Source organism: Paramisgurnus dabryanus, chromosome 13 (assembly GCF_030506205.2).
Source record: "Paramisgurnus dabryanus chromosome 13, PD_genome_1.1, whole genome shotgun sequence".
Taxonomy (NCBI): domain Eukaryota; kingdom Metazoa; phylum Chordata; class Actinopteri; order Cypriniformes; family Cobitidae; genus Paramisgurnus; species Paramisgurnus dabryanus.
In genome coordinates, this window is record NC_133349.1 from 15,122,477 (window position 1) to 15,135,418 (window position 12,942).

At 38.8% G+C, this 12,942-nt stretch overlaps 1 protein-coding gene across 2 annotated transcripts in view; it reads right to left on the reverse strand.

The window, feature by feature from the left end:
- pear1 (platelet endothelial aggregation receptor 1) overlaps positions 1–12,942 on the reverse strand; it is a 54,309-nt gene that overhangs the window by 13,702 nt on the left and 27,665 nt on the right. Inside the window, exons 2-12 of one of the 2 annotated variants that reach the window (XM_065298213.2) lie at positions 11,537–11,644; positions 11,073–11,174; positions 10,463–10,563; positions 10,134–10,226; positions 5,740–5,864; positions 5,501–5,622; positions 3,240–3,348; positions 2,926–3,062; positions 2,487–2,699; positions 2,227–2,401; positions 2,004–2,124 (exon numbers count right to left, since the gene is read on the reverse strand). In XM_065298213.2, the coding sequence (XP_065154285.1) occupies positions 2,004–2,124; positions 2,227–2,401; positions 2,487–2,699; positions 2,926–3,062; positions 3,240–3,348; positions 5,501–5,622; positions 5,740–5,864; positions 10,134–10,226; positions 10,463–10,563; positions 11,073–11,174; positions 11,537–11,643 (1,405 nt within the window). In that variant the 5' untranslated portion in view covers position 11,644. Of the gene's footprint in view, positions 1–2,003; positions 2,125–2,226; positions 2,402–2,486; positions 2,700–2,925; positions 3,063–3,239; positions 3,349–5,500; positions 5,623–5,739; positions 5,865–10,133; positions 10,227–10,462; positions 10,564–11,072; positions 11,175–11,536; positions 11,648–12,942 lie in introns of both variants that reach the window. The other variant, XM_065298212.2, reaches the window with a different exon arrangement.

Consider the following 12,942-nt stretch of genomic DNA (forward strand, 5'->3'; position numbering starts at 1 on the left):
ACTTAAACAAAATGTCACCAAAAAGAATAATAATTTCTTAAATAAATGCGACTTATTGTCCAGTGCGACTTATATGTTTTTTTCCTCTTCATGACGCATTTTTTGACTGATTTGACTTATAGACCCTTTTACTGTTTGTACACAATGATGACGTGGCAACGTATGCGCACGCATTTTGGCAACGGAAGTATTTCAAGAATCAGCAGTGAAGCAACACAGACAGAGAAAGTTATTTTAACTACCACTTCCGTTGCCAAAATCCGCGCGCAGACTATTTGATCACGTGGCCTGTAAAAGGGTCTATACTCCAGAGCGACTTATAATCCGGAAAATTCGGTAAGGCAGAAGGTGCAATGATATTACGTAGTGCCTGAAAATAGTCCCCTGATATTGAAAGACACCAAAGCCGCCTTTCCACTGCACACGACAAACGACGGCCAATAAGCCGGATGTCATTCATTTCCTATGGAGAGTCGCAAAGGGGTTGCGTGAGGTGCCGACCATCTGCGGATGCGTAAATATCGGATCCGTTTTGAGCGTTGGATCCGTTAAAAAAATTTGAACTTGTGCGACTAAACCGCATGCGATATGCCGACCGGAAGTATTCCAATCACAAACTGTGTGTGAGGTGAAAATGATTAATCCTTTTGGTTTAACTGTATTAGTAACACTTGAATCCTTAAAAAAACACTTTTGATTACTGATAAGTAATACATTATTAATTAAATTTTTGTATGTTATTAATTTAATCTTGTCTTTATATGTTCTCTCCAAAAAATATTGGCAATCTTTGTCATATATGCATAGCTGTTTATTGTTTCATTCATTTGCGTTCATTTATTTATTCCACCATGCTAAACATTAGAATTAAGCCTCTTGCGCTGGAATGAGCTTCTCTCCCATATACGATTTAACTGAAACTTCATTACGACTGCCACTAGGGGGAGAACTCCGACTGTCATTTCCGTATGTCGTGTGCAGTGTAAAGGCGGCTTAAGGGGACTAAATTCGTCTGCTGCGTAATATCATTGCGCCTCCTGCAGCCAGGTTATGGCAGCAAAGTCCTTGATTATTACGCCAGAATGAGAGTATAGTTCATAGCCATATCTGCCTAGAAAATCTCAACTTTTAATTTTCCGTCGGCTTAGTACACAATGTAACTTCAGAAGAGTCAAGTTTTAAATAGGAAATAAAACTTTTTGGTTATTTTTGAGCACAATGCTAATAAACTAATCAGATTCAATGGATTGTGCAAAGCTATGCTAAAAGTGCTAGCGCCAGAACTGGAGATCAGCTGAATGGATTCCAAAACGGTAAAGATCAAATGTTTAACTCTAGGGGAGTTTTTTTTTTTAAAGTTGAGTGTCCCTTTAAAGAACTTTTGACTAAATGGTTCTTTGTGAAAAGGTTCTTCTATGGGATTGCGGTGAAGAACCTTTAAGCACCTTTATTTTCAGGAGTGCACTTTAAAATTGATAACATTTTAACAGTTTAACACTTTGGTTTTATTTCTTTGGTCAACTCCCAGAGTTACATATGTACTTACTACTATTCAAAAATGTGGGAAAAATTTATGAAGAAAGAGCAAATGCCCCTTAACCTTTGAACGGTACTGTAAATTTATCTGGCGACACTGCTATTGCCTTAAATGGTGATGATGAAGATAGTTTGAGAGATAGTTTACAGTGTTGTTAATAGTCTTTGGTAGCTGTTATTGTAGAAGATTCTGTAAAAGTTCTCCTGGAACGTCTTGTGCTAAAAGTCATCTAAATTTATCCTCTTGAGAGTTTTTACATATTTTCCAGAAAACATTGCTGATGTGACCCTGATACTGTATCTACAACAGACACTGTCAACACTGTGTCCCTAGTCCTAGCAAAATAATTTGCCTGTTCGTTTAATCATCTGTTCATACAATAACTAATTTCCTGACACACATCAAAATAATAAAAACCTGTCATTCATTTATTCGTTCATTCATATATTCGTTCATTTAAACTTACCCTCTTTACAGAAGCAGGTTCCATCAATAGGAGAACAGGCTATAGAGTTTACACAGGTACAAGGAGATAAGCAGTCTTTCCCATAAAACTCATCCTCACACTGTTTCTCACAATGCAAACCCTAAATGCACACACAAGATAAAACCAGTATGTAAAATCCACTCAAACATATTAGATTTGTAGTTTTGTAAGTCTATTCATTATAGTGACAGTAACCACTCACTGTGTATCCAGGAGCACAATGGCACTGGCCGGTCACTGTGTCACACACTCCTCCATTCACACAAAGACAGGGCTCGAGACAACCGTTACCATAGTAACCATGTGGACAGGTTTCATTGCAATACAGCCCCGCCCAACCAGGATGACAGGTACACTCCCCCTTCAGGGGGTGACAGCTGTAACAACCATAACATATCAACATGCATGCACCTTTTTGTGATTAACAGCTGATTGAAATACAACACATAACACAGTCCACACCTGAGAGTGTTTTGTGAGTTGCAGAGGCAGCGTTGTTCACAATGCATGCCATAGGTCCCATCAGGACACATCCTTTTGTCACAGCGGGGACCTGTAAAGCCCTGATCACACAGACATCCGCCGTGGATGTTATAGCACCGAGCTCCATTAGCACAGTCACACACACCCTTACAGTCCTTGCCGTATGTACCCACTGGACACTCCTCATGACACCTTCACAGGAGAGACACAAGCATGTGTATAATGTAAAACCACATACGTTTCAGTGGAGCTTAATTAATAAAACATTGCGTTAGCAACAGGAAGGTCGTGGATTCGATGCTCAGGGCTCTCAAATACTGATAAAAAATGTATAGTTTAAATGCAATATAAGTCATTTTGGATAAAAGCATCCGCCCATGCATAAATGTAAATGTTCAATATGAGAGGTCATACTGACCTTTCTCCTGTGTAGCCTGCATCGCACTGACATTGGCCGTTCACTGGATCACAGTGGCCACCATTATGGCACATACATTCATTAGAACAGTTAATACCGAACCGGCCTGGTGGACATCGCTGAGTACAGACTTCACCCTAACAAAGAGCAATGCAGTTATTGATTATATAAAATATATGTCACTATAGAAATTGAAATTAAATATGGAGTTTTGCGACTCAGATAATACATTAGTGAGTTAAAGTATAATGCTAATTCAGGTTACACTTACAACTGGACTTTTATTTTGAAAACAAGATCCAACACACACTCACCATATAGCCAGGAGGACACACGCAGACTCCTCTTCCTTTGCAGATGCCGCCATTCTGACATGGGCAGCGTAGAGGACATTGGGCCCGCCTCAAACATGACACCTCACACCTGACACACATTACACCAAATAACTGTGTTGTAGGGTTTCACAGTCAAACTAAACAGAGAGAGTAAAACCAAAGTCCTTAGGCGGCCAATTTTGCAACGCCTGCGGGCCGTTAATCAGTCATGTAAGAATAAAGTCCTATCTGTATGAATAGTTCTCTAAAATTTCATGCTAAAATCAAAACCGCAAAAACTAAAACCGTAGGATTCTTTAACATCAGCTTTACTGCAACCCTAAGTTTGCATGTGATAGCAAGTCCTGTGCATTTAAGAATACAGCTGTACTTTGTATTTCACTTCTAAAAGCATAAACTTGGACTGAGCAAATTTGTGTGTATGTTATTTATTTCACATTTTGGGCCAGATGTAGTAAAAAATGTATGTGATAGCTCAATTCCAAAAAAGTGCAGATGGGAGTGGTTATATCTTATTTACTAAATAGACCCAATTTAAATAACACAAGCACCGATTTCCATAATGACCAACGCAATCTACTAAGAGCAGGGTTGCAAATAAGCTGATGAGGTGCAGGTGATCTACTAACGCCTGATGCGCTTGAGTTCAGCACCATGGACACCGCAGCGGAAAATTTGGGGTGTGAAATCCCAGCTAAGGAACCCATAGTACACTAAAAAGAACTGGAGGTCAAAAAATAAAGGTTTACAAGATGTGTAACTTCTCCTAGTGACTACTCTTTTATTTCCTCTCGCAAACAAAAAATAACATGGCCTGGCAACAATATTTTTGAATAATGCCTCTGGCATTCCAAATAAACAGTTACGTGTCAAAAACCCTCTGCCTTGTACCACACGCTCTCTATTCGAAGGCTCTCCTTGCGTGAATCATTTAAATAATCTTCTCCCATAAATTTTGTGTCTGAAAGGTAAACTCCTAGAAATGCATATGCAATAAGGCCAGTCGCAAAAATAACTAGACTAGACCTTTTCAGCGCTAATTATCCACTGTGCGTCTTAAGTAAATTGTCGTTATTTATTGCCAAAATGATGGTTTGCGCTGGTGCAAGCTGCAGGGCCGGCGTCAAGGGGGGACATTCGCGGGCAGTGCCCCCCAAACACGTTGTTTTGCCCCCTTACAAAGTTTTTTATTAATTTAATATATATCAAGAATAATTAAAATAAATTAAACATTGAATGTTTCATGACTTGTAATGTAATCAACTGAGGAAAATCTAGTTGATATATGTTTTCTTTAATTAAAATAGACCAGTTTCTCTGATTGGATATATTGCCGCGTCTCACCCGTCTTGCGTCTTTAGCATATTTGTGACTTGATACTAGCAACGCGTTTTTTCGCGGCATTTAATGGATCGTGTAAAATATGGATATTAGAACATTTAGAACGAACCAGCACCGCCTGCTCCATCTGACTTCATGCAAACACAGACTGGCTCAAACTCAAAGATTAGAGGTCGAGGTGGAATTTACAAATCTACAGGACTCTGTTTTAAGGAAGTTTAATGTTCGTACACGCCATCTTCAGCTATTTTAAAGGTAAGTTAGCGTTGTTTTAAATTATGTAAGCTTAAATGTGAAGTGTGGCTATAGACGTTATCAGCACGTGATTATGGTAAAGCGGCTTTTTTAAAGCTAGGACGCAGTGTGCGCTGCGCTATACAACCCATTCATTTCAATGGCTTGCGCCGCGCGAGGGCGGTTTGTTGTTGCTTCGATCAAAGCGCGAGCGCAGCGGAGGTTCAGTAGTTTTGCACATAGTTTGTGGTCTTGTGCACTTTACATGGGAAATGAGCTGACAGTCTGTACCAGTTGTATGAGTGTGTGCTTGCACGGTATTTGTTGTTTTAATGTCTTGTTTTTGCAAGTTATTGTTGCTATTGCGTGCCCCCCGTTGGAAGCCAAGTGCCCACCAGTTATGGTCTGGCGCCAGCTCTGGCAAGCTGTTACTAAATCTGTCCCTTTAAATGTTTTTTTTACAAAGTATTTTAATGTTAGTAAAGTATTTTTTGTGCCAAAGCAGTCACGTAATGTCATAAATGTAGCAGATAGTAAGATGTCTACAAATGTTTAGAGACACAACAAGTGAATTCATAATTAAAACTCATCACTTAAGAGACAATACAATTCTGTTGCAGCAAAAACACACATATATATTAAAGTATTTGCTTCTCAGTACTCACAATGTTCCAGTAAAACCTGTTTTGCACACACATTCTCCAGTGGTTTTATTGCAGAATCCTCCTGTTCCACACTTGCAATCCTGTAGACAACCTAGACCGAATGACTTTTCAGAACACGGATCCTGACAGGCAGACAATGATCAAAGTCAAATCGATGGTTAGGGGCAGTGTTGCTGATAGAATATTTTGAATGTTCAAATCTTGAAATTTGAAACAACATTTTTTTGGTGGCACTGTACCTTGCAATGTTGACCAGTGAATCCAGCCGGACAGAGGCAAGATCCTTTAAGAACATCACACAATCCTCCGTTCTGGCACTCGCAGGTCAGCTTACAGCCTGGACCATAATGCTGGGCATCACATGCTAAAACACAAATTAATTCAGCTAAATCATAGTGATAAGCATTAATTAGTCAGTTTAGATTCATTTAACTCACACACACAAATGGTTTCTTTGGTTTAAATGGTCACTAAAGGTGATCGGACTTGTGTTTGGTCCTTTGAAAACCACTCTGGAGGCCCTGTGTGGAGCGTCCCTTCAGAGCATAACAAATTGATAACGTGATTGACTGGAGAATTTGCACGGAGATCAACAAAAGGAATGAGTTTATAATGGGAAATTTTACAGAGGGAATTTGGCCGGACCTCACAGAGATCTTGGGCCAGCGCTCACACAGGGATTGGATTTCATGGACACAACCTCAACTGATGACACGTACCCTTTGTGGGTTAAAGAAGAGGAATCCATCACTGACACAGACACATTTATACACACAGTCATGTGGAGGATGTCAAGAAGAAGAGCTGATTACCAAGAAAGCTTCTTAAAGTGAACATAAATCATTTTGATCCGAACTCACTTTGTCCTCTATTGCAGAAGAGTCAGGCCTGTTGGACTATATCAAATGTATTGAGTGTGGATGTTTATGATGTATGATTTTGTATTCCAGTTGGTTGTACAGTATTTTGATGGTTTGTTTCTATTTCTGGCATTCTGGCCAAACAATGCCAGCAGATATACAGTATATATATTTACTGCTGTGTTTTCACTTTCCAGTATGATTAGGTAAAGTTATTGTTTATTTTCTTCAGTGCACAGATTTAGGAACCTAGGGTCTAGCCAATCACAATGCATTCTGACAAATGGGGGGAAATGATTCCTGTTCCCCACGATCACAGTCAAACTCTGAAACCGGACCTTACCAGCTGTCTCGATTCAAACAATGAGCTCTTAAGCAAATACATGCTTTTTAAAATGAGACAAGAGGAAGCCTAACAACTTGCTTTTCTCACTTTTAAACTACACTAAAAGCCTATTTTTAAATGTCCCTTTCCCAAGCCCCCTGCCGTAAAGTTCCTTAGGATAAACGTGTAAAGTCACAATTAAACAACAAAATAAGTGTGCCTAAAATGGCATAAAAGATAAGGGTCAGTTTCCCAGACATGGCTTATAGTCCTAGATTAAAATGGACGTTTGAGCTGCCTTAAATTAAAAACATCTTGCACCTACATATCTTAACATATATAAGTGTCATTGTATTGTCTGAATGTGCACACCAGTATGATATTTTCGCAAGGAATATTTATAAAAAAAATACTTAAAGAGCACCTATTTCGTTGCTAAAAACAACTTTATTTTGTGTATTTGGTATAATACAATGTGTTCGCATGGTTTACAGTTAAAAAGCACATTATTTTCCACGCACCGTACATTTTTGTAGCTCCAGATTTTTTTGTAGCTCCCTGATTGGCCTGCTAATCTGTACATTGTGATTGGCCTGAATACCTCTGACATCAGCCGGAAATGTGACGCTCCTTACCATGTTTGAAAGATTCACTCACAATGCAATGCTTACAGGGTTTGAGTCCAAGCGGTAAAAAATTATGATAATGACAGTCGTGTCCACGTCAACAGGCCCAGGAAGTAAACTGTTGCCTACAATCTGTGTGTTTGTTGTAGTCCCAGAAAAGAGATTTACGTTGGAGATGATAACTTGCGTCATCGTTTACTTTGGGGTTTGTACCTTTTGCATATCGTTAACATGTACTAATACAAACTTACACACCAAAGGAGATGTAAAAACGTAAATTGCACATCAGGTGCTCTTTAAATGTCCTAATATATTAAGTCCTAGTCCTGGGGCACGTTCAATCTCACACCGGTGCGCAACGTTTTGCTACGGTTTCCGGGTTGAACGACATGTTTCCTTGAAACGGTGTGCAACGGAATGCAACAGGTTTTAGAAGCGTTTTCTCTTGTTTGGTGGGTGTGTCAGAAATGTCAGCCCAATCAGCGGCAAGATGTATAAAACCACGCGATAGTAAAGAGACAGCTCTCTCAATGGTTTCAAGTTGGAATGTTGTCTTTCATTCTGGAAGGCAAGGTCAGTGACTGTAACATCGAGGGTATTTTACAGTATTAAACACACATTTATAACGATTTCATCAGGCTTCAGAAACATTTAAAAAAGAACACAAAGCATGGCCTCTCAGCTACCGTAGTTGCAACTCTTGCGTCATCACAACAGGGTGTTCAATGCATCACCGTTTCAGTTTAATAAACGTTGTGCAACGTTCTGTCGGGGCTGAACGCAGCCCTGGATTCATCTAAACCCTGTCCGGGAAACCGCCCCTAAGACTCTTTTGTGTAAGTTAAAAACAAAAAAATAACTTTTTTCAAACACCATGTATCCACTGAATAAGGAATGTGAGAAAATTCCTCTCCTGCCCTCGAGAGAAAATATATTATTTTGAGCTAAGGGTCTAATGTCTAAGGTCACTTTCCCAGAAGCCTTTGCCTAAATAGTCAGCAACCATGAAACTCTTTCTAATGTCAAACCTAACCTTTTGGGACAAGGATATTCCACAACTCTTATAAAAAAAGGCGGTATAAAGGGTTCTTCATAGTGATGCCACAGAATAACCATTTTTGGTTCCCCACAAAACTTTCAGTCAAGGGTTCTTAAAGGAACGTTATCTGTACTTGTTTTTGTACTTGTTTTTTCCATTACAAAGAAGCTTTTGTGCAATCGAATGGTCCTGTGGATGTGGAACCATATAGCCCGACCAGGTACCATTTAGGAACCTTTATTTTTCAGGATTTAGATCAATAAGGATCGTTTTGAAAAAAAAAACTGATTTCCCCAAAAGATTAGCTTGTGTGTACTATGTTTTTGACCTTTAAATTTGTTCTCAACTTTAAAACATTCAGTTTTCTTTATCTCCTTGCACAAATTGCTAGCAGGCATGAACAGTAGTTTCAAGTAATTTAGCCTTTGGTCCCTTAGGACAAAGTGAGAAAATGTGTATTTAAAACCTCAAACCTCTCTAATTTCCCACAAAACTACAAACACACAGATATTCAGGATGTATCAAGTCATATTCCTCCAATGCAAGCTAATAATAGGGTTTCACAGTCCAACTAAACAAAGACCAGAGCCAAATTATAGAAAAAGGTCTGAATGAAAGGCTAGTTTCCATTTCATTCCTGCTAAAACAAAAAAAACCTGGAAAACACTTTACTACACTAAACTGCAGGGTCCTTTAACATCAGTTTTACTGCACGTCGAACCAGCATATTAATAAATTTGTATTTGATAGCATGCATGTCCTGTGTATTTGAGAATACAGCTTTACTCTGGTTTATACTTTTCAAAAAAGCAGGAACTTGGACTGAGATTGTGTGTGTTGTTATGTAATTGTTACGTATTAAGCAGATAATATTTATGTCACATTTTAAACATTCTTTATATAGCTTTTTAAAATGGTCTTTTTTGCTGCTGTACCTTTAAGAAAAGTCCCTAAGCTTGTAAAATGAGCAATATGGCTGTCTGATGTGTTTATACAAAAGCTGAGAGTTTGCTGTCATGTTAAATTTTTAACTCCCTCATGGTTCAATAAAAACCTCTTTGCAAAGCCTTCATTGCATTGTGACCAGATGACAGCGGGCGCTCTATATGGAAGAAGAGCGAAAGGTAAGACAAACTTTCCATCATTTTTCATTCTACATTCTTCTACGGGCAGGTCAGTAGGTGTCAGTGATGCGTAAGCATGGATGCACATATGCTTTTGTATTTGTCTGTGTGACAACACAGCAAGTATTTTTTGTAAACTGGTTCATACAAAAGCTTCTGTTGTTTGTGTCGTTGTAAACATGTGGTTTTAAACATCACCGTACACCAAGCTTTTATTAAAAAAATATAAATTGTGAATTGTGTTCAGATGGATGTGTTAACTGGTCCTAGTCTTAGTTTGAAGATATGATAAGCAAGAAAAGATGGCAGGCGTTAAAAACTTTAGCAGTGCAAAGTTTTTCATTGTCATGATGCACACATATATATACAAACTAAAATAGAGAAGTGAAGTAGAGGGAAGAGGGGAAAAAGAGGAGGGAGGAGAGGGCAAAAGAAAACAAGAGGAAAAGGAAAACAGGGAAAATGGGGCCCAGTTAAAATGTGCACAGTAACACTAACAGATGACAACACGCTTAAAAATGAAACCACAGCACTAGCCAATGAAACATCTCTCCGTGCGTGTGCGTGTATGTTAGAAAAAGAATGCAAAAAAGTGAAGAGAGTAGTGCAATATTGAGGTGATAGGAATAAAAAGTATGTTTGTGTGAAGCGTAACTCACAGCTGGAACAGTCGTCTCCGCGCCAGCCGCTTTCACACTGACACCGATCAGGTGCTACACAACGGCCATGGACACACTCTTTGGTACAACGTGCTACACAAATTCACATCAGGAAAGAAAAAATAAACACAGAGAAACATGAAAGGCTTACATCTTTTGTAAATGCATTAACACAAATCCAATATATAGTTATTAAATACAGTATAGCTATATGGTTTTTCATTCCTCTTGAGGATACAGTTTTTTTTTTTTGGTTCCTAAAATGACTCCAAACTAAGCACAAAGGGATAAAAGTCCAAACTTTAGTATAACCTTGATTTAATACTTACGGACACAGTTATTTCCGCTCTCATAAAAGCCACGGCAGCACTGGTATCTCCTACGGTAGTCCATTTTTACCACCTGCCTATACGCAGTTTTATAAGTGATCCTGGCGAGAATGAGTGAAAAACAAAGTTTAATGCCTTCCACATGGGGATATTCAAAAGCCAAAGCCATACGATAGAAATTTTGTCTTTATTATTGCAGATCAGCAATTGTTCAAATTAAATGCACTCAGCATTTCTGTTTCAGTAACTATCCCAAATCAGCTTTTGGCGTCTTTTACCCAAAAAATTCTAATATTTAGAACTGTTTTATGCCCTTCCCTTCGCCTTAGTTCAGATTAAACTTAAAAAGCCCTCTGGGAACAGCCGTAAGACCCGCAGGAGAGCGAGTTTCCAGCGTTATATTAAAGGGAGCGTGCTTGTGCACACCAGAATCACAATTACTTGGACCCAGAGCAGTTTTCACTGCCAAACCATACAGTCCCAGCTATGACCTCAGCTAAAGACCCAAAACCACAGCAGCACAAAACTTCTACTATTCATGCGTGAGTTTAGTCTTTGTCAACTCGGTGTAACTGTGAGTGTGATGCTTAAGTGAGTGCGTGTTTGTCACCTGTGTCGGGTACATTTGTTAGGGCTCCAGGGTTCAGTGCATGTCTCTTCATACACTTGGTCAAACGGGCGAGCATACGATTGCTTCACTGAAGTGGTGAAACTAGAGAGGAACAAATATCCTGTTAGTTTGGAAAATGTGAGTCAGGCATGTTTATGCATTTGGCAGTGGTAGGCCTATATTAAATATATGTATTGTATACAGTTTGTGTGTTACCTATGAATGAAACCTCAGGCAGTGTTAGCATTGTGCTTTATCAGTTAATCTACAGGTTGCATAAGTGACCACTACCTCACTATATTGAACCACAGTCTTTCCAAATGTTTAGTTCAACCAAACCTACTGCCATGAAAATAAATGCTTTGTTATTTCTGGTAAATGCATTGCTGGACCGTTTTGGTAGCCAGAATGCAGTGGAGCAAACCTGCTGTTTTTGGCACCTGGTTATACTGGATGATTCTTACCTTTCCCATAAGCTGCAGACATTTGGATCTCGAGGGTCTAAAGACAATGACAGTCCACACACACAGCCCAAGACAAACAGGACCACACAGCTCTCCGCCATCTTCATCCTGCTGTAAGCATAAAAACAGTCGACCGTCTTATAAAACATCAAAACTCTGCCCCCTCACAAATGTTGACATGACACTTCAGGGCTGATTCACAGCTCTCTCTCCATTTCAGAACACATTGAAGCCATCTGGTATTATTTATGAGGATGCTTAGGAAGAGCCCAGACAAATCTCCCATAACACTAACCTAATGAGTGCTTGCTCTCTCATATACACACACCTATTGAACAATGTCAGGATATGTGCACAATGAGTCTCTTCCTCCTGTTTGAAAAAAAAATGCAACTCCAAATTACCACACTATTGTGTCTAGCTTGTGGGATAAGAAATTTATCAGGGCTTTGGTTATTCTACATAAAATTAATGTAAAGAACATTCTGTGAAAATATAACCTTGATATCTTTAATCTGTAATCTAAGACTTTAGACTGGATTTCACAGACAGGGACACATATGAGTTTTGTTTTATATTATAGCTAACAGTCATAATAGTTAGAAGAGAGTTCATTTCAAGAGATTTGTTTGATACAACTAAAAAACATGCTGTTGTTATGTTCGAAAATACATATACTTTTATGCATTTGACAGACGCTTTTATCCAAAGTGACTTGCAGTGCATTACAATGTATACATTTTATCATTATATGTGTTCCCTAAAATCGAAATCACAAACTTTTGTGCTGCTAACACAATGCTATACCACTAGATCAGCAATTCTTAAAGGAATAGTCTACCCTTTTGCCATATTAAACTATGTTATTACCTCAACCTAGACGAATTAATGCATACCTATCTTTTTTCAATGCGTGCACTGTACAGCGCGTTGTGAATGTGTTAGCATTTAGCCTAGCCCCATTCATTCCTATGCTACGAAAAAAACTTTTTGTTTGGTGGCTTCCCTGTTTGGTACCATAGGAATGAATGGGGCTAGGCTAAATGCTAACACATTCACGACGCGCTGTACAGTGCACGCATTGAAAAAAGATAGATATGTATTAATTCGTCTAAGTTGAGGTAATAACATAGTTTAATATGGCAAAAGGGTAGACTATTCCTTTAAAGTGTGGTCCGCCAAACCCCCCCAGTGCTCCGCCAAAAGATGACCTAAACTAGGCAAGTGTTTATACAATCGTCACTTATTTAAGTAGATTTTTAATGCAGTTGCGAAACTGTGATATCAGTTCTTGCCATTCTGTTTTAATAACTTAAAAAATGGATCGGTGGCTAAACCAAATAGGAGTCAAAAGAAAAGATCAAGCGTCAACTGAAAGCAGCCAAAATCCACAGATCTATTAGTTT